The sequence below is a fragment of the Apiospora aurea genome (genome assembly GCF_038362705.1).
Source record: "Apiospora aurea strain CBS 24483 chromosome Unknown utg000004l_segment0_segment0, whole genome shotgun sequence".
Classification (NCBI taxonomy): domain Eukaryota; kingdom Fungi; phylum Ascomycota; class Sordariomycetes; order Amphisphaeriales; family Apiosporaceae; genus Apiospora; species Apiospora aurea.
Window position 1 is genome coordinate 561,294 of NW_027117391.1, and position 20,474 is coordinate 581,767.

A 20,474-nucleotide genomic window follows, 5' to 3' on the forward strand; every position below is an offset into this window, starting at 1 on the left:
CTCCTTCCAGGCCATCACGACCAGACCAGTCACTGGTAGCATACACTCGTTTAGGGGTCTTTACCGGTTCTCTCCTTAACACACTCCTTAATATTGGTTTTCTGCTTTGCTGCTGCCCTCTCCGCACTACCTTGCTTTCTTATAATACCAACCCACACTCTTACTCTTCTAATATCTTACACTCTTTCAAGACGGAGCCGCTTGGGGGAATTGGTAGTCGCTGTCGCTGGGCCCTCCTTCTCACCGCTACCATCATCATCATATTCGTCGCCATGGCTTCGCAAGCCGTCACCCCCTCGCCATGGCGCCACAGGTCAAGGCGCCTCTGGCCATCAACTGCACCATCTTATTCTTAGTCTCAATCGTCGTGGGGATGCGGATATGGACGCGAGTACGAGGCGTCGGGCTCGGGCTTGACGATGGATTGGCCGTCGTTGCTACAGTGTGTCTCTTTTCACCCCGTCCTCTCTGAAATCAGACGATTTTCTAACAGTGATACTAGATTTTGGGTATCCTATGCCTAGGACTACAAGGTTTCTGTAAGTCGGTCCCCATCTTGCCAGAAGTGACGAGACTAACCTACTTATAGTCGCCACAATTGGCATGGGCTACGATGCGATACCATTCTCGCCAGACTATGAGCAGCGTGAGTACACGTTTCAGGTTTCTCCCGGATACCAATCATGCTAATAACACCTGCGCACTCTAGTTATCACAAATTCAAATCTCATCCTGAAGGTAAGAACCAACTCCCTGTTGATCCGTCTTACATGTCCAGCAACTAACACACCCTCCAGATCCTCTTCGGCTTCGACATGCTCTACGTCCACGCCCTGGCCCTCACCCAAACCAGCGTCCTCCTCTTCTACCTGCGCGTCTTCGGCCGGGCCCCCGGCGGCCCGCGCCGGGCGGTCCAGGCCCTCCTCGGCGTCGTCGCCGCCTGGGCCGTCGCCTTCTCGCTCGCCCTCGCCTTCATCTGCCACCCCCTGCCCTTCCGCTGGGCTCCGACCATCCCCGGCGGCGCCTGCGGCAGCCAGCCGGCCATGTACGCCATGCTCATCGTCACCAACGTGCTGCTCGACCTCGTCATCATGCTGCTGCCCATGTACATCGTCTGGAGCCTCAAGATGCGCGGGCCCGAGAAGATCGGCCTGATGGCCTGCTTCGCCCTCGGCCTGGCCGTCGTCATCGCCAGCTGCGTTCGCCTCACCACCGTGCTCAATAACGACGGCAACAGGGACAACCCGAGCCACAACCCGACCGGCGGCGCCCTCTCCACCAACGTCTTCCTCTGCGTCTTCGAGGTCCTCCTCGGCCTCCTCTGCATCAGCCTCCCCACGCTGGGCCCCTTGTACCTGCGCCTCACCTCGCGCTTCCTCCGCACCTCGTCGCGCCTCCGCGGCGGCAACGGCCGCGGCGCCCGCCGCCTCTACGGCTACGGCCACTCGAGCAGCGCGAGCGGCAGCTCCTCGACGGTCCCCCCTCGCCGCCCTCGGGCCTGAACCAGCACCCGCCCTCGACGCGGAGCGCCATGAGCATGCGCGACGACGAAGGCGGCAGCGGAAGCAGCAACAGCCGCCACCACCACCGCCGCCGCACCTTCGGCACGACGGGGCGCACCTCGCAGCAGCCCTACTCCCAGGCCGCCGCCGCCGCCACGACCCGCATGGGCTACAACCAGAACACCGTCTCCTCGTACGCCACGACGGCCGTCAATTCTTCCGTGCCCGCGGCGTGGCAGCTCAACGACCCCCTGACCTTCCCGCCCCTGACGCTCCAAACGCCGCCGCTGACGCAACCGCCGTCCTCCTCCTCGCACGCCTCGGCCCAGCGCCGCGACCAGTACAACCGCCACAGCCGAACCCTCGATCCCAACGCCGCCCTCACCAACGACATCAACGCCACCACCCAACTCTACCGCAGCCGGAACCTCTACCCCGACGCCGACAACGCCTCCATCTCCAGCCTCTCCTCCACCGAGCCCGCCGACGACCGCCGCAGCGACGAGCCCTTCTCCGACAACTACTACGCCGCCCGCGAGCGCGCCCGCCTGCTCCGCCAGGGCACCGACGTCGAGACCATGGCGCACCTCTTCCCGCTGCCGCCCTCGCGCAAGGGGGCCCTGTCCGGCAGCCTGGCCGCCACCTCGCTCGGCCGCAGCGACAGCAAGTCGACGACCGTGACCATGACCACCCGGACGGCCGTGGCCAACATGTTCGCCAAGGGCGGCCCGCTCGAGACGAGCTGGCTGAGCATGCACGACTGACTCGCGTGGTCGGTGCCCGACCTGCGCCTCTACCTCGACAAGAAGCGCTCCTCGCGGCACCTTGGGGGCGGCAGCGGCAGCGGGCACGGGGCCGGGAGCGGGAACCATAGTCGGAGGTCCTCTTGGTTCTTGGCGAACGGGAGTCGGAGTGGTGGTGGCGGTGGCGGCGGAGATCGCTCTTCGCGGCGCCTGAGTACGAGGGGGAGTGCGTGGCCAGATAGCCATGGTTTCTAGGGCAGTCAGTCAGGGTTGACAGGGTGATTGGTCGACTGGCTGGCTGGCTGGCTAGTTGTTTGAGTGTGTGTATGCATACGGTGTGGTGTACGAAGCAAAATCAAGGCGAACGGACGGATGGATGGACGGAGACGAAGAAGATTGACATATACGGCGTTGCTTGCTTTCATTCTTGGTGTTGGGGTTGGTTCAAGTAAGACTTGCCGAGTGCGTGCATTACACTCCTTTTTTTTTCAGAGCAGTCATCATCACCACACTCCTTTGGGAAGGCACTCTAATCGAGCGCGGCTTCTTTGTATTAGATACCATTGTCTTCCATTAATCATTCATGGCATGTACATTATACCAGATCTGGGCCGAGGGGGGCGAATATATATAACATTCCTTACACAATTGCTGCGCAAGTCTTCGACTGTCTCTGTGATGACTGGTCTTCCTCATGCTTGCTTTCAAGCAACCTTGAGAGAAATGGCTTTAGATTGCTTGTATTGAGTCTATTAGAAGCCGCCAATCTATGGGTCGTAGCGACACCAGATTGCTTTTCGTCAAAAAGGGGTATTCGCAGTGATGATAGTCTATAGTTCCGCTAGTCTGGCTTTTTATGCAGAAGGCTTCAAGATGATGTTGTCGATCAGTCGCACAGCAGGCCCTCCACTATGTCCCAGATCCTCGTCCGGCTGCGGCGCCTCGACCGGCAGCATCTTGACGGCACCACTCAAAATGCCGCCCTTCTTGGGATCGATCTCCGTGAGCTCCTCCATCGTCTCCGGGTCCGAGAGCGATATGTAGTCCACCTCGTACGTCACCCTCTTCTCCGGCGCCAGGGCCATCTGCGCGGCGAGCGTGTCGGCCGTGACCTTCTGCGCCGCGCCGAGAATGGTCTCGCGTTCTAGTACTCCAGCGGCAAGGTACTGCTTCTCCGCCGCCTCCAACGCGCGCCGGAACACAGTCGCGACCCCGCGGCGTCGCTCGCCGAGGTAGACGTTGCGGGAGCTCAGGGCCAGGCCGTCGGCCTCGCGCGTGGTCGGGCCGATCTGGACGTCGATGGGCATGAGGAAGTCGCGGACCATCTTCTGAATAACCACGGTCTGCTGCACGTCCTTCTGGCCAAAGTATACACGGTCGGGCTGCACCACATTGAACAGCTTCATGCAGACGGTAGCGACCCCCCTAAAGAAGGTCGGCCGGCTCGCCCCCTCGAGCACCTCCCCCACGGGCGTAATATTCACAAAACTCCCCTTCGAATCGACCGCCTGCCCCGGAAAGCCCGAGGGGTACATATCGCCCGTCGTCGGCGCAAACACCGCACTAATCCGCCCGAGGTTGCCGCCATCGTCCGCGAGCTCGCGATCGAGCTGGGCGAGGGCCGCGCAGTCGGTCTGCCAGGTCTTGGGGTACGAGTCGAGGTCCTCGTGGAGGCCGAACTGGGCCGGGTTGACGTAGATGCTGACGACGACCTCGTGGGCTTCGCGCGCGGCGGCGCGGATTAGGGATAGGTGGCCCTCGTGCAGGGCGCCCATGGTCGGGACCAGGCCCACGATGCGCTGGTCCACGGTGTGCGGCTTGCGCCAGGCGCGGACCGAGTCGACGGAGCGCAGGACGCGGATCCGGGTCGAGGGGATGGTTTCGCGGGAGGAGAGTTTCGGGCTGCTGCTGCTGCTGCGGGTGGAGGCCATGGTTCGGATCGGGATCGGGGGCGTCGTCATGGACAGTTGTTGGCTGCTGCTTTGACACCGGGGCATCATCCTTATCGTGGGGGCGGCGGTAAAGATGGTAGTGGCAGGCGAGCTCGCGGCCCTGCGGATTATGGGCGCAAACATGGTGGGAAATGATCTAAGGTGGCAGAGAATGGTATTCAGGGAACGAGAGATGATGTTGAAGAGGTCAGAGAACACATCAGCGCCATGGCGGTGACTCAATGGACTGATTATGAAGCCAGCCTGTGATGATTTCTGCTGCGAAATTCTAGGTCCGATTGAGAGGGTCGCTTTCCGTGGAGTTGAGCTGTGGCATAAGACGGTGTTGCGCACGGGCCTTCCCCGTCAAGATCCAAGTTCCAACTCGACCTGGCATCACTTCCCAAAGAAGGTAACAAGCTTAAGCTATTGAGGAGATGTCCAAGATGGGTGAACACGTGTGAAGATGTCAGTATCTATTAACTCATTTGGAAATATATCATTGGGTAAATCCATCCGCGGCAATGACTACGCTGTACAGTGCCCGGCTACTGCCCATGCTCCTTCCCACTATGGTGAGTCTCTACCGTCGTGAGCCCAAGCGTCTTCTCGGTATTCCGGATGACCTCCTCCTCGAGCCTGCGCTCCCTATCTTCTCCGTCTAGAACGGCAGCTGTCTCCTCCAGACTGAGCTTCCCGGTCTCGACGAACAGGAAGTACACGACCAGGGTCTCGAACGCGAGCCAGACGTCGTACGTGATGTAGTACTTCCACCCGGAGTTGGTGACGCCGATGGGATTCGCGTACTGGTTGAAGATGAGGGCGAGCGCCACGAATAGATTATACAGCGCCAGCCCCCGAGCGCGCAGGTTGAACGGCAGGATCTCCACCACGTACGTCACCTGCAGCACGCCCCAGCCCAGCGTGAAGACGAAGTTGAACAGGAAAATCATGGCCAGCACCCCCTTCGCCACGCCGTCAGGCCCGCCCTCGCCATCGCCCGCGACATCCACGGCCTTCTCGTACGTCGCCTCGAGCGCGGTCCAGACGATGTAGACCAGAAGACTGCCGATGGTCGACGCGAGGAACAACGTGCGCCGGCCAAACCGGTTCACAATCAACGAGAACGCCAGACTCCAGGCCGTGCCCCAGAGCGTAAGCAGCCCATTAATCAGCGTCTGCGTCTCCTGGTCCTTGTAGCCAATCGAGTTCAGGATGAGCGTGAGGTAGTACGAAATCAGCCCGTTGCCGCTCCACTGCGAGAAGAAGCCCACAGCCAAAATAATAAAGAACCGCCGGCGGTTGCCCGCCGTCTTGAAGAACGACAGGTACGACGTCGACGCCAGCGCCTCGTTCTCGAGCCGCAGCGCGGTCCGGATCTCGGCCATCTCGAGCGGGACGAGCGGGTGCGCCGCGTCGCCGTCGGCGTGGTACTTGACGAGGAGCCGCTCGGCCTCGGCGTTGCGCTCCTTGGAGATGAGCCAGCGCGGGGACTCCTCGATCAGGGAGCAGAGGGCCAGCTGCAGCACGCTCGAGAAGGCTTGCAGCAGCGACGGGATCCGCCAGGCCCAGCTCGACTCGATCCGGAAGGTGCCGTAGGTCGCCCAGGCCGCGACGAGGGCGCCGACGCCCCAGAGGCTGTTGTAGATGGACACGAGCGGCGCGCGCTGGGCTGGGTAGGCGAGCTCCATGATTAGGAGGGGCGCCGCGGTGATGTTGAGTGCGAGGCCGAGGCCGATGATGCCACGCGCCGCGATGAACATGCCGGTGTTCTGCGCGCCACCCTGAAGGGCAACTCCGACCAGCATGATGGCCGCGCTGATGAGAAGCGCGGGCTTCCGGCCGAAGCGGTCGCAGATGTAGGCGCAGAAGGGCAGGGCGACGAGCTGGCCCACGCTCTGGATCGCGTTCAGGAGGGCCAGGTCATCGGCCTCGGGGTGGTTGAAGGAGGCCTTCCAGCTGTCGAGCGACTGCAGCCCGTTCATCATGGACCCATCAAAACCAGTCGCGTAGGACGAGATCAGGGAAAGTAGCAGGATCGCGTTGAGCTTGACGATGCCGGCGTTGGACATCCAGGCGAAGACTCCTGTCTTCTGGCCTTTGACGGCGGCATCCACCGTCAGGGGGACGCCGGCGTTCTCCATGGCGACTTACAGCTACTTGCTGAGTTGTTGGAGGTCGGGAGAGTTGGTTTGAGCGATCGCGAGGTTGTGGACTAGTCGAACTATGCCGTAGTCCTCAAGGAGCCGAACTCATTAAATACGACAGAGTAGTAGGTGTTGGCAATCGTCCCGAAGGGCTGGAACGGCATCCAGAGATAGGTTAGTATTCCTGGCAGGGTATGCAGTGCGGTCTTAGATTGAACCCCCTCACATATTGTTCTTCCCTTCGGCTTCTGATCGAACGACATGTCGCTTCCAGCCGCAATCATGGCATTATCAGTGGGGAATCCGTATCACGAGGGCGCACCGCGAACTGGATGCTGGACAGTCTGGACGCCTCCGGGATCCCCTGCATTTCCACCGCACCTATCAATCTGGGGAAGCGGAGACAGGATACTGGATCCGTCGCTTGCCCCGAGATAACGCGGGCAGCTGGTCGGTAAAGCCCGGTCATTTCTTCCGACGAGCACGGGTTGGGGAACCAGTAGGGTGTTCCCGAAGTGCTGGGTTGATTGTTGATCGTGGCATCGTGTTCAGCTGAAAAGAGAGTTTGAGCCAGAAGCTCGGGATGGGGCTGGCATTAAAAGGGTCTCGGCTGCAATGGCCGTAGTTCATATGGGAAAAAGGCAATCTCCTCCCAGCTACCACCTGAGCTACATAATCAAATGGACTGAAGCATTGGGGACGAAGGGATTTCCCTGCCTGACCATGCAGTATGTCTACAATGGTCTCGTGGGGTTCAGTCGGCATTTACCCCTTCCCCCGAGTCCGCAGCCGAGAAGCATGTAGCAAACAACAGGCTTATCTACAGAAGAAGATGGCAAGGTATCTTTAAAACGAGTCAGGCTTTCATCGATGTGCTTGATTGTGTTTACGCGTACGTACCTGTTAAATACCTAGGTATGCATGTCTGCAGGTCCCTCTTCGCGCATACTGGCGATTGCCGGCCGGATGCTCGCCAGCAACGATGAGTTTCAACTCAACTTGCCACTGAAAGTCCATGTTCATTAAGCCTCACAAACCCAGAAGCTCTAATCTGACGACACTCACATCATCGACCACGATAACAACACCAAAGGGACTGCCACTGCGAGAATGGGCTGACCGATATGATGACCCTCCAATTAAGGAAGGAGACACCGATAAAGGTCGTTCGGTACAGGGGCCCCTGGCAGGTGAGCCCCCACCTCCAGATACTGTTGGTGTTGGCTCGACAGAAGCGGAGTTGTCCCGACAACGGCTTCACTGTTTCACCCTTACTGCCAACGATGATGAGCTTTATGCACATTGACTCATGGCCATCTGTCGATTGGTTGAAGACGACAGCTACCGATATGGTCCCGATTCCATATGGTACTTTCGGGATGTCGCGTGAGAGAAAAAAACCCATGCGCACTAATTTCCCCAGATCAGAGCTGGAACCCAACCCCAGGAACTACTAGGTATCACGGGGATCAAGACGCGCCAATTGCCTGTCTCGGCCGTGACCGGTGCCAATACCGGTCGGCCGGTCCACCAGCCCAGCTGCAGCTACATACTCCGCCTCCCTACTTTGCGACCAGGCGGCCGGGTTTCGCTGAAGGATCTGGGGCCATTTAGTTGGTTCCTGATGCTATTGCCGCTGAAGGGAATAGTCGCTAGGGAGACCGGGAGACAGACTGAGATTAGCTTGATGCGTCTGGGTGGGCTTCTCGAAGATCATGTCACGCGTCATGGAGTGCGTGCAGGTGGTATATCTTGGGCGGTACTGCCACGTCCTACCAGATTGGCAGTCTGAAGGTCAGCGGTAGCAGCAGTATCGATCGACTCTTCCTCCTGCTACGCCAACATGGGTCGCTCAAGCATGTTCGTAGCCGCATTGGCCTTGTCGGCCACCCTGGCTGCCGCGATGAAGTCGCCGTCGTCGCGCCTGTCTGAGTGTAAGTTGCCCTCCATAGACCTACCGATGCAGCAACAGCACAGCTAACCAATAGCAGCCGCACAGAACCTATTTGACTATTCGATGTCCGTAAGCGACTCGAGGTATGATGCTTCGTACAGTACGTTCAAGCATGAGGCTACCTCCGGATCCATAGATCAGATCGCTGACCCTCTTTCTAGACTTCATCTGGTACCAGGACAACGGCCCATGGTCCACGCGCTTCACGGCCTGGTACTTGCCCGGGCTTTTGTATCGCGCCGAAGGCGACGACGTCAAGAATGCGATCGCGTCAATCGAGGGAATGTAAGGCCGCCTCGCGCTGAACTGGCGCCCATACTGGGTCTAAAGTCCGAGCTAACTTGCCATCAAGCCTCGCAACCCAGATGCTCGCGGACTACAACTCACCGTGGTATGGCACGTACAAGCTGTCTCCGGATGCGCCTGATCCGACCCCGGACTCGCCTCTGTACCCTCCCTCCATCTACGACACCTATGATCCCAACTGGCGAGAGTTTATCGGGTGAGTACCTCGGTCGGACTTGGTGGTTCCTTCTGCGGATTATCGCTGACATCCGATACCAGGTCTCAGCTTATTCAGGTGGTCGAGGAGTTCTCAGGCAAGATAGGCCCAGAACTGGTCGGGCGCATCGAAGATTCCCTCGAAGCCGCAGCCGTCGGCGGCATGCGCCGCAACGGTACATTCCCCGAGGACGACAACCTGATCCTGGCCTACTCGAACCCTGGCCTGATGCGCGCCCTGACAACGGGCTGGGCCGGCAAGCGCAAGAACAACCAAAATTTAGTCGACTTCGCCCAGAAGCAAGGCGAAGACCTCCTGGCCCTGTTCCAGCGCGGCGGGCAGGACGTCATGGGCGAGTACAACGCCCCCAACTACTACGGCGTCGACATCTGGGCCCTGGCCGCCAACGCCAAGTACGGCCCCAAGGACCTGCCCATGACCAACAACTCGCGCCGCATGCTCCAGGGCCTCTGGGACGACATCGCGCACCAGTACAACCCCTTCCTCGGCAACATGGTCGGACCCTACGACCGCGCCTACAGCCGCGACGCCACCACGCACTCCCAGATCATCTCCCTCTTCTGGTGGGGCGTCTTCGGCCGCGAGTACGGGCCCCAGCCGCCGCTGGGCGAGGCGGATTTGCTGTACGACGTCGCGCAGGGCGCGGCCTTCGCGCTCGTCATGGATGTGGTGGCCGAGCGCGTGAGCGACGAGGCCGCGGCGCTGCTGACCGCCAAGGGCTGGTGGGACGGGGAGCGGTTCATGAACAAGACGGTCTATGGGGACTTGGCGTCGGACCGGCACCGCGTCGCGACGTCTTGGCTCAGCGCGGGGCTCATGGCGGGCGGGCAGACGGTCACGGGCGAGACGAAGAACCGGGGTGACCAGTTCGTCCCGGCTATCGTGCACTGGGCGTCGGACCCGAAGCACACCCCGTTCCCTTACAACGGGTTCTTCTCGCTGTACCCCTCGGCCACCACGATCCGCGCCGAGGCCGGGCCGGGATACCTGACTGTCACGTATCCCAACACGACGCAGGCCGGCGCCGACATCTTCACCTTCGCGCTCTCGGGCATCCCGCCGTCGTGGACTCTGGGGAACGCGCACGTCATCAACGGCTTCGACGACCTGCCCTGCCTCGACGTCAACGTCTCGGCGCCGGGATTGACGCCGATGCCCGTTACTTACGGCAAGCAGCTGCGGAACCACTGGTTCTACAACATCTCGTACGCAGTTCCCGCCGACTTCCAGGGCACGCCGCAGGTTCACTTTGACCTCGCTTACACTTGTTGATTGGTGCATATGCATTCTATGGTGTATATCTAGTACTAAGTATAAATTATATATATATATATATATATATAGCTTTATAGTAATCGTAGAACACCAAAAAGCGATGACATTTCCAAATGACGGGTATCGGCCCCCAATGCGCTGCAAGAAAACAAGAGACACCCCATCTACCATTACATTTCTGAAACCACATCGACGCTTCATTCTCTTTCTTCATCCCATGTAAGCCATCATGTCTCATCATACCGCCCCCATTCCCGAAACGGCTCATATCGTCTTACTTGTGGCCGTAGACGTAAACCTCATGATCAACACCGCCCGCCTCAAGCGGTGGTGGCGGCAGCAGGCTGCTCAGCCTTAGCGGGCTCCGCCTTGGCCGGCTCCGCAGCCGCCTCGGGCTCCGCCGCCGTCTTGCCCTCCTTCTCCCTGGCGCTGCCCGTCAGCGCCAGCGCATCCTTGACCCAGGCAAACAAGCTCGACTTGCGCTTATGCGTCCGCGGCGTCGCCGACGCCTCGTCCCCGCCCTTGTTCGACCCCGTCCGCGCCGACACGGCGTACGTGCTCGACGCCGCGGGCGTGGGCGGCCCGTCGACGCTCTCCCCGACGTGCGGCTTGCGGCCCCAGACCCAGCGGAACTCCTGGCCCACGAGCCCGGCGTCGAAGTCGAGCTTGATCTGGCGGAAGAGCTCGTGCACGCGCTCGCGCGTCGCGAGGCCGGGGGTGTCGCCCTGGTCCGCGACGCCCAGCGCGGACTGGTAGCACACGGTGTAGAGGACGTCGGCGCCGAGGCGCTGGATCTTCTCGTCCTGCAGGACGTTGAAGACTTCTTTGTTGATGTCGCGGAGGCCGGCGTCCTTGAACCAGCCGGGGAGCTTGAAGGCGGGGCTGTCACAGCAAGTCAGTAAGTTGGTACAGGCGGGTTGTGGATGTTACACAGGGATACTTACAGAGGCTCACGTCCGAGGGCCATGGTGCGCTTGATCTCGTGTCCGAGGTACTCGTCGAACGCCAGGCTGGGCGGGATGGTCTGCCAGCCGTGCCAGCCGCCCTCGTGCCAGAGCAGGTGGCCGCCGGGCTTGAGGAGGGCGACCATGGCCTGGACAACGCGGGGCCACTCGTCCTTGCGCCAGGAGAAGAACTGGAGGCGGGCGTGGACGAGGTCGTACGAGCCGGCCATGTTCATCTCCTCGGGGAAGGGCTGGGTGGCGTCGCCGCCCATGAGGCGGACGTTCTTGGGCAGGCTGTCGGCGGGCGGGAACTTGGACGTGTCCGGGTCGAAGCCGTCGAGCTGCTTGATGCTCGGGACCTGCTCCGCGAGCGTCGTCAGGAAGCAGCCCGTGCCCGTGCCGACGTCGATGACCTTGGCGCCGCCCTTGACCGAGGCCAGGTAGGCCTTGATGTGCGGGGGCACGGCGTGCCCGCCCTGCATGGGCAGGTACAGGTTGTAGTGGTTCGAGTCCAGCCGGTTGGTCTCGACCTCGTTGGTGTGGTTCAGGGTGTAGAGCGGCTTGGCGCTGTTGACGTTGCCGGTCATGTCTGCCATGGTTGCCGGTTTGCCTCGGTAGAAGGGGGGGGTATAAAATTACTCAGGTAATGACGATACTCGACGGGGATGCCGTGAGAGAGTGTCGGTGCGTTGATGATCCCTGGGGGCTCTGCTGGCGCATGGATGGTGAGGGGGAGCACGGAGTGGTAGAGGCGTCGAGTTGAGTCGAGACGCGGGAGGGATAGGAGTAGGGAAGGCGGGAGCTAAAGACGATCCTCGTTCTTTGGGTGGTATCCTGGGGCCTAGTATTCCTGCTACACGGGCTGCTCGGTAGGGATCAACCTTGAAAGTTTCTTTCTTCGACAGCTTGGGTTTTAGAGAGGGATATTATTTCCGAAAGTTGAGCGAACTTTATTAGTCTTTGAGCTTGGGCCTATATACGTATTTATACCCGTAGAGTTTCCAGCAGGATCTATAAACTGCGACCACATAAAGAGGGACCTGAGCTGGAGGGACCTCGAGAGAGGGGACAAGACCCCCAAGGACCCCTTCTGTCGGCGGCTGAATGCGGCAATGCGGGCGTGTGTATTCGGCCCATGGCCTCATAACCGAAGCGGCGTCAGGTTCGGTTGGCACTCCCCCTCCTCCCTCACGCGTTGTTGAGGGTGTCTGGGTGTGCCTTGCCTCGGCCAGACTCAGGTGGCACGGGGCGGCCTTCCTATCAGAGATACGCGATGCTAGAGAGATCAACCGCGACCTGCAGACTTGTGGGAAGGGTCCAAGGGGAGGTTGGCTCGTTGGCCATGCAGCTGCGGCAGAGTCGTGGGCGGCTGCAGGCGATTCCCCACCGCCTGCCTTCGCTAGGACCGCTGTGCCGTATGCTAGTCAGGCTATACATGCCACGGTGGTAGTATGACATATCTGCCGGGCAGGACGCGACACGAAGACGGCATAGCTCTGCTTCACCGACAAAAGGGCGTTACAGGGGGTGTTATGGCAGATGGATCCAAGATATGTGCAAGCTAGGAACCATAGCTTCCGGATGGGACGATTGCATGTGTATCATATCATCGTGTTTTCTTTGATCCGGAACAGCATGGGGAAGGGTTTCGGTTGACGAGGCATGATCTGAGAGTCCCCATCCCCATTCCCATTCTCCATAGCATCATTGGGATATGCCTGTGGACATACGTGCACTTAACAAAACGCGGTTGATAGACAGACCTCAGACCTCGGGAGACACAGAAAAGCAAAGGTGGCTCTTTCTGGCGACGTCGAAGCGATGGAGGGGCTCTCTGAAGGAGGGGATATTGACAGGGGTATAGGGATAGCAGAACTTTAAGTTTTCAAATCAGAGGGTGTTCTCTATTCCAGTTGGGGACTACGTACTGTGGGGAGATGCGTCAATGGCTTACCCATCAGCTTATTCATCCTCTGCGGCGATTGTCGCTGACGGCGGGGGTTGGTGTGTTGGTTGCCGGGTAAGAAGCAGGCCACACGCTATTGATTTCTTGCACTTGACCACTTATTATTACATCTTATCTTCTGGCTCTGGCAATTCCACTCAGCCGACCCAGTCGCGGGTCTTTCGATGACAAACCGTCGATCCCTAGGAAGAGGTTGACGATCTTTTGACAGGCGTCTTGGCACCTTTTATGAAAAAATGCCTGTCTATAGCAGTCGGTGCATTCATTGTCCATAAAGGGTGGGTCCTTCGTCCGGACCCCTGACATCGTGCCCCTGCCCCCTGGTCGGGCGCTATGCCGTATACAACAAAGAGCATCGTAACCGCTCGCAAGCGGGCCGCTTGTCAGCCGAGACCAGCTAGAGCCCTCCACTCCTCGCCATGTGGCCCGGCTAGTCAGCACCTTAAAAGTCACCCGACCTTCGGCTACCAGGCAGTCTAGGCAGGTGGCTCTTCGCGAGGCGGACGGCATGCCAGTCCCAGACGAACGTTTACATATTAGTACACTGGCATATGCATGCATTCATTGCTCGCGCATCTTCCCTGTCCTCGCTCGAGCCAGTCATCGGCTCCGAACGTATCTGATGAGTCAGAGCAAGCCAGGTTTTCGGCTGGGCTGAACGAATCCTGACCTGAATCCTTCGTATCTGCTCGCATCGGATTTCACACAGAAAGGATTGACTTGGACAATCTCGCGGGCGAGGCGGCTGCGCATCCGGTGGCCCTGTAGATGAACGCACCATATGAAGCCACTTGGAATTGCCATTGGCTGCTCGCGGACCCGTTCGCCAGTGGAGCCAATCAAGTCAGGAAAAGGGGGTAGGGGGCAGCAACAGCCCCGAGCCCGAGCGAGAATACGACGCGAATCATGGACCGACAAGGGGCCCCAAAACGTGCTGATTAACCACCTGAAAGCGAGCGAGTTCCCCCTCATTCCCTTGTTGCTGCCCTGGTCGCCGGGGAATCTCCGCCTCGCTCAATATCAATTAACTTCGGCAAATACCCTGGTTTGAAGATTCTGCTCATTAGGCACCTTGGCACTTATCAGCGGTTTTTTTTTTTTTTTTTGCTGTCTAGTCACTTGATTACCGCGCCGGAGGCTCCTCCTGACGCAATGGGAGCGAATCACATCCCTTCCACTTTCAGGCAGGATGAATCAAGTTGGGAATAGCACGACATGCGGATAGGCATGGATAAGCATGGATAGGTATGGATAGGCATGGATGAGCATGGCATGGAAGCGAGACAGAGGCGAGAAGAAGGCGAGGGCGAAGGCCACCCCCACGCTGCCGACTGCAACTGCAAGGCAAATCTGTAACGAGCGGATTGAGCCGCTTTTGTTCCTCTCCTCTCCCCCATTCCTCCTGCTTGGTTCTTGCGCCTACATACGTACGTCAAGTAAGCAAGCTACTACGGGGTTTTGCCCCAAAAAGAACCAACAAGAAAAAGCAGAGAATCCGTTCCCTCGGGACCTTCCTGATGCCTGCCGAACCTTGAACCAGAATAAGGAAAGGATGACATGAGAAAGACGACCAGCCACATCCAAAGAGGCTATTGGACCGCGTATCACCAGTCTATGGTTGCTTGGCCCCCCTTCCACTGTTCTATTAAGTAAAACCTAAACCAACCCCCCAAAGTCAAAGAGACGACGACACAACATCGCACGATGGCAAACGGTCCCACGCCTACCGTCCCGGGCGAGGTTGGACGCCGGCTGCTGCCCGTCATCATCGACGAGGTGGCGCGCGATGACCCGGACCGCGCCTGGGCGTCGCTGCCGGTGGACGACTACGACCTGGAGCAAGGGTTCGAGGACGTGAGCTACGCGGCCTTCGCGAATGGCATCAATAAGCTGGCGCACTGCATCACCAAAGCCCTCGGCCCGCCGCCGGACGACAGCAAGTTCGACGCCATCGTCTACCTGGGCGTGCCCGACATCCGCTACTACATGCTGATCCCGGCCGCGGCCAAGGCCGGCCGGCAGGTGCTTTTCTCCTCGCACATGAACTCGCTCGAGCTGCACCTGTCGCTCATCGAGCAGTGCGACTGCCGCGCCATGCTGCTGTCGCGCGGCGTCTACGCCAACGACATCCTCGAGAAGCTGCCCATGCCCACCGTCGAGATCCCGGAGCTCGACGACCTGCTGGACTTGTCCGTCAAGGCGGAACCCTTTCCCTACACCAAGTCCTATGACGAGGCCGAGCTGGACCCCTTCGTCATCTGCCAGACCAGCGGCACCACCGGCGCGCCGCGGCCCATCACATTCAGGCATTCCACTATGAGCACAGTAAGCCTTGAGTCTCTGCTTGTCAACTTATTATCCCTACTTGTCCCTACTTGTGATATTGTACCATGACAAGACATCGACCTTTAAATCAACAGTGCTGACATCTTCTACTTTCAGCTGGACATGCAATCAGAACTGCCCGACGTGGACGGGCGCAAACACATGGTGTGGCAGCGGGGCGTCGGCACGCGATTCCTGATGGTCGCATCGCCATTCCACGCCATCGCCTGCATCTTGGCCATGACGGTGTATGCCTTCGGCGGTTGCACATTAGTGCCTGGGTTCCGGAACCGCCCGGTCGAGGGGATAAACGAGATGTGCGATATTATCAAGTACTCGAAAGCCAAGGTCGGGTTCATGCCGAGTTTCCTGATGGAGCTCATCGCGCGCAGGGACGATGCGGAGGACTACATCAAGCAGATGGACACTGTGGTGTACGGTAATGGCAAGTTTACACCTCCCTAATGACATTACCCCCCTACTTGGGCCGCTAGTCCGAGATCTAACACATCGGCAGGCATTCTCTCCGACTTCGCCGGTCAGAGGTGGTCCAAGACCACGAGGATATTCGACGTCTGGGGCTCCGCCGAAGTCTGCACACCACCACAGCTCGAGTCAGATCCGGAGGACTACCAGTACTGCTGCTTCGACATCGAAGCCGGCGGCTGCGTCTTCAAAGAGCGAGACGACCTAGAGTACTTCGGCGACGACGGCGCGCGCCTAGAACTGTACGAGCTCCTCGTGACGCTGACCCCCAAATCCGAAAAGTACATCGGCTACTGGGCCTGCCGAGGCGAGGGCGCCAAAGCCCCCGAATCGGGGCCCCCGTACCCGGAGTACTCGACGCAGGAAGTCTGGACGCCGCACCCGGACCCGGCCAAGGCCCCCTACACGTGGCGCTTCGTGAGCCGGGTGCAGGACCTGGTCGCGGACTTGGGCGAGTTCGCGCTCGCGTTCGAGCGCACGCTGAGCAAGCACGGCATGGTGCAGCACGCCGTCGTCGTGGGCCAGGGCGGCGAGCGGCCGTGCGTGCTGGTCGAGCTGGCGGACGGGTACACCAAGGAGGCGGCGCGGCGGTGCCTGTGGCGGGACGCCATCGCGCCCGCCAACGAGGACGTGCCCGAGGCCGCGCGCGTCGACGAGTCGCACCTCATCTTCGTCGAGGCCGGCGAGTTTGTGCGCTCGAGCGAGGGCCACATGCTGCGCGCGCAGACGCAGCAGAAGTTCCAGGGCCGCATCGACGCCGTGTACGGGCGCGCGCCCTCGGAGATTAGCGTGTCGATGCGGCCGCGGTACCAGTCCATCATAGAAACGGTCGAGGTTTCGCATGTGGTCGAGGACGGGGCGTAGCTTATGCTCTCCCGGGTTTAGCGAGAACACAACCAAACAAAAGAAAGAAAGAAATACTGTTAAAACAAGATGCTTGAAGCCATCGTAATGTGTAATGGGGGTGAAATATATGAGTTTGTTGAAGGCCTATCGACATCCCTTCTAGAAGAGAATGATCACTTCGTCGTTACAGTGTAGGATTATATATAAGTTGCTAGACAATTATACAGAAAGAGGCGGCTACTCGCAGGTGCCAAGACTGAACAATTATGCTGGACATGTATTCCTATCAACATGGTTTTACCTTGTTGCTTCTTCCATCCTAGCAACCGTCCATATCCGGCACCACGGCTCCGTCTTTGTCCACATGCCCCAGGTGATGCAAAACGATGTCTTCGAGAGAGGGCATGGAATGTCAATTTCGGGATCGGAAGAGAAGGCAATGATGCCATGGGCAATCTGACTCTTGAACTTGCGTGGTGGTAGCTGACTTATGGCGTTGTCGAACATTTGTGGCACTGAGTTGACTATCTCATACTGGATTGGGAGTTCCCCGAGTGCATACTGGAGAATCTCCGTGGTGGGATGAAATCGAACACCCCTGACGAGGGCTTGAGTGACGTGATCGTGGTGGTCTTTCGTTGTGCTTTTTCAACATCAATCCTATCTGCCTTATTTGGTCAGTGTTTGGAGACTGAACAGTTCTCTACCCTCCGAAGAACCAACAAGACAATTGCAAACAGGGGTACACTGCATACCTTTCGGAGTTCACATACCTTTGAATGCTCCGCTGAGGCGAAACATCCTATCGGGCTCTTCGATGTGATAAAGCAACTTGCTAGCTCGGATGAAAACTTCGTTTCGATCATCCAAAGGCTCAAGAAGGAGAGCTGCTCGAGAAAAGACATCCCGACCAAAGCAGCAATCGAGTATTGCAGCGTAGTTCTGCAACTTGCCACCGTTTCCTACAGGGCACACCATGGTTTCGAAGGTGATTTGCTCGTTGAAATACTGCAACAGGCTGGTGGAGGATGCTTCGTTGATGGTGGTCAGGCCTCGGCCAAATTTCACGGGGTGTGAAGCCAGGAGCAAGTCGGGGCTGCCGAAGTACTCGTGAGCGAGTATGGAGGTATCCGTGGTGTTCTTGAGAATCTCTTCCTGGAGGCGCTGGAAAGCCTTGTCGCCTTCGCCATAAATGAGCGGCATGTGAACCCCGAAGATTCCCATCAAGCAGTATGCTATGTCCTCCTTTCTGGCGGTTTGTCGATGGGCCGCCCACGACATCTTGGTTGCAATGCTGACGGAAGACAGCAAGTCTTCCACTTCCCCCATGAATTCCCTCCGATAGAGGAGCTCCTCACCAATACCGGTAAGGTGCCCAAGTTTGTCTGCAAGCGAATTACTCGAACCCAGCCGGTTCCAGTTTCCACCGAAAAAGGCAACATGGCTAGGAGCAATGAGTTCCTGTAGAGTCCAGCCCCTGCATAGCCACCTGCAACACTCTATGTCCTCAACCCACAGGGCGTCCGCGAGATAGACATAGCAGATCGCTGCCCTTTTGTACCACTCAAACATGGAGTTGATGGACTCGGATAACTCTGCGCTGCTTCGTTTATCTATGCAAATTGTGTCAATCCAAATATAAGCCAAACCATGAGCCAGTGCTTGTTCCACACTCATCCGAATCTTTCTTGCTGATGGTTTGTCCTTCCATTCCCGCTCTTCATCGGCCTTGGTGTTCACATCATCGAATACGATTTCGTTGTCGCCCCAGGTATGAGACAGGATAGCGTAAGAAGGAGCCTTAGACTCATCGGCAAAGGTTTCCAGACGAAGGTTCGAAGTGTTCAGAAGCCGCATGATATGGAGCAACGGCTATGAATGTGGACATTTCATCCTGGAAAGAGAGTGAGGGGACATCAACCTCTCCAAGGGACCTGCAATGAGACCGGGCGTAAACATAATCCATCCAATGAGAACATGTTACCGAGGCGATGGCTCGGTTGAACAGGTGGCATCCTTGTTGTGGCTGTGAGAAACCTCATTTGATTGGCGATACTCACTGGTTCAAATGCCATGGCTAGGCAACAGCCACGACAACCTTTTGCAATGTCTGTAGTGGCAAGTACACGACCGACAAAGCTCTCGCGAAGATGTTCGATGACCATGATAGAGCATTTTGTATTTGCTTCTCCCCAAGACGATAACAGCAGGCCGGTCCGTCAATGGGTCGGCGGATTATCGAAACCTGAACCGACACTTCGATAGTGACTGTTCAATGGCTTATGCTTCATCGTGACTCGCTTCTTGCTACGCATCCACTTCGTCCGATGCGAGCCAATGTTTGCCAACATGACTTTGGTACTGTCACTGGTAGCACCGCAAGGCGGGAGCAGATGACAAGCTTGCCCGGGAAGCGCTGGCTCTTGAAACACGTCGGCAGTGAAGTCAGACGAAGCAAGGAAGGAGTATATCTTCTCTGCACACCCATAGTTTCCCCGATGACTTTGCTCCCAGAGAATTACAATTCCTCTTCCGATCACACGATTTGACACCGTGCGTGGGGATTTCCGAACTCAGACAGTGACCATGAGCCACGCAGGTCACAGCCAGCACCCTGGAAGTGGCAGCCAGCTGATCCTGCATCCGTCCCAATCCGGCACTCAACACCCAAGCAACCACTCCAACCCTCCAGCCAACCCTCAGGGCAGCTCCCATCCCAGTCATCCCCCAACCGCTCCTCCCCCAAACCTTGCGGGGGCAACCGTTCATCCGACCGTCGCGCAACCGGGTTCTCAAGCATCTGGCCGGGCGCCTCGACACGTGCATTTCGCCAGCCCATCCCCCGGGTCTCCTTCTCCTTTACCCAACCCTGGCGTCCCCTCAAGTTCTGGTCCGAACCCCTTTAACCAGTACTATGCCGGCCAAGGAGTAGCGTATAACTACAGCCCCAACGCGCCGCCGCCCGCACAGCCGCCAGTCCAGCAACCGCCGCCGCTCGGGTATCCACACCCCTATTATTACCATCAGCAATACGGCGGCGGTGGTGGTGGTGGTGGTGGTGGTGGTGGAGGTTTCTACTACCAAGCCGCCGCCGCACCAGCAGCAGCCTCAGCCCCCAAAGCACAAATCCCAGCCCGCTGGCAACCCCGCCCTGTCGAGGTCGTCATCTCGAACAAGATCGTCTTCCACTGCAACCGGCAAGACATCCTCTTCCACTTCCCCGCGACGCGCCAGGACCCCTTCGGCCGGCGCCTGTACCCGCAGTCCTACCTCGCGCCCCCGAACCGCACGTCCGCCTCCCAAGAAGGCCTGCGGAACATCTTCCAGCAGCTCGAGCAGTTCCGCCTGACCGACGTGCCGATCCGCCTCTTCGACCGCGCCGCCGACATCCTGGACCGCGGCGACGACGCGCGGGTCGCGTACTACGAGGCCTGCAAGACCTTCGTGGGCGTCTGCACCGCGCTCGACAAGGAGTGGGGGCTGGGCGCGAGCGAGGACCTGCTGCGGCAGATTGACGAGTTCGTCCTGGTGCTCGTGGAGGGCTACGACGCGGCGTGGAACTCGCCGAGATTGCTCGTCGATCTGCTGAACACGTACTCGCAGGTCTTCCAGCCCAGCTCCCTGCGCCACGTCCAGACGGTCCGCGGCGTCTGGCGCGCGGTGCCGCTGCATGCGCGCTCCCTCGTCGCGCAGAGCATGTGGGGGCGGACGGCGATGGCGCCCAAGACGTCGAGCCGGTCGGCGTTTGTGCGGATCCTGCGGGATATGAGTTTGTACTGAGTTGATTGGTGGTGATTGGCGCGCATGCATGATGGGCTGAGTCATCCGAAGA

The 20,474-nt window shown here is 58.8% G+C and overlaps 9 protein-coding genes across 9 annotated transcripts; 5 read left to right on the forward strand and 4 right to left on the reverse strand.

The window, feature by feature from the left end:
* Positions 1-301: 301 nt before the first annotated feature.
* On the forward strand, positions 302-1,502 carry PG986_004994 (uncharacterized protein; the record flags this gene model as incomplete). Its single annotated transcript, XM_066841216.1, has 5 exons — positions 302-442; positions 503-539; positions 590-646; positions 710-738; positions 798-1,502. The coding sequence occupies 5 exons, from the start codon at positions 302-304 to the stop codon at positions 1,500-1,502; spliced, it is 969 nt and encodes a 322-aa protein (XP_066701078.1).
* A 29-nt stretch (positions 1,503-1,531) lies between these two features.
* On the forward strand, positions 1,532-2,266 carry PG986_004995 (uncharacterized protein; the record flags this gene model as incomplete). The annotated part of the gene is made up of 1 exon (XM_066841217.1): positions 1,532-2,266. The coding sequence occupies one exon, from the start codon at positions 1,532-1,534 to the stop codon at positions 2,264-2,266; it is 735 nt and encodes a 244-aa protein (XP_066701079.1).
* An 833-nt stretch (positions 2,267-3,099) lies between these two features.
* On the reverse strand, positions 3,100-4,320 carry PG986_004996 (pantoate-beta-alanine ligase; the record flags this gene model as incomplete). The annotated part of the gene is made up of 1 exon (XM_066841218.1): positions 3,100-4,320. The coding sequence occupies one exon, from the start codon at positions 4,318-4,320 to the stop codon at positions 3,100-3,102; it is 1,221 nt and encodes a 406-aa protein (XP_066701080.1).
* Positions 4,321-4,724: 404 nt separating this feature from the next.
* On the reverse strand, positions 4,725-6,320 carry PG986_004997 (Lactose permease; the record flags this gene model as incomplete). The annotated part of the gene is made up of 1 exon (XM_066841219.1): positions 4,725-6,320. The coding sequence occupies one exon, from the start codon at positions 6,318-6,320 to the stop codon at positions 4,725-4,727; it is 1,596 nt and encodes a 531-aa protein (XP_066701081.1).
* A 1,846-nt stretch (positions 6,321-8,166) lies between these two features.
* PG986_004998 (uncharacterized protein) lies at positions 8,167-10,072 on the forward strand (the record flags this gene model as incomplete). The annotated part of the gene is made up of 5 exons (XM_066841220.1): positions 8,167-8,257; positions 8,315-8,377; positions 8,439-8,562; positions 8,630-8,779; positions 8,842-10,072. The coding sequence occupies 5 exons, from the start codon at positions 8,167-8,169 to the stop codon at positions 10,070-10,072; spliced, it is 1,659 nt and encodes a 552-aa protein (XP_066701082.1).
* A 323-nt stretch (positions 10,073-10,395) lies between these two features.
* On the reverse strand, positions 10,396-11,615 carry PG986_004999 (uncharacterized protein; the record flags this gene model as incomplete). The annotated part of the gene is made up of 2 exons (XM_066841221.1): positions 10,396-10,957; positions 11,020-11,615. 2 exons carry the CDS (start codon positions 11,613-11,615, stop codon positions 10,396-10,398), a joined length of 1,158 nt encoding a protein of 385 aa, XP_066701083.1.
* Positions 11,616-14,689: 3,074 nt separating this feature from the next.
* Positions 14,690-16,660, forward strand: PG986_005000 (acetyl-CoA synthetase-like protein; the record flags this gene model as incomplete). Its single annotated transcript, XM_066841222.1, has 3 exons — positions 14,690-15,310; positions 15,428-15,749; positions 15,828-16,660. 3 exons carry the CDS (start codon positions 14,690-14,692, stop codon positions 16,658-16,660), a joined length of 1,776 nt encoding a protein of 591 aa, XP_066701084.1.
* Positions 16,661-17,407: 747 nt separating this feature from the next.
* On the reverse strand, positions 17,408-18,499 carry PG986_005001 (heterokaryon incompatibility protein-domain-containing protein; the record flags this gene model as incomplete). The annotated part of the gene is made up of 1 exon (XM_066841223.1): positions 17,408-18,499. The coding sequence occupies one exon, from the start codon at positions 18,497-18,499 to the stop codon at positions 17,408-17,410; it is 1,092 nt and encodes a 363-aa protein (XP_066701085.1).
* Positions 18,500-19,228: 729 nt separating this feature from the next.
* Positions 19,229-20,422, forward strand: PG986_005002 (uncharacterized protein; the record flags this gene model as incomplete). The annotated part of the gene is made up of 1 exon (XM_066841224.1): positions 19,229-20,422. One exon carries the CDS (start codon positions 19,229-19,231, stop codon positions 20,420-20,422), a length of 1,194 nt encoding a protein of 397 aa, XP_066701086.1.
* Positions 20,423-20,474: the final 52 nt, after the last annotated feature.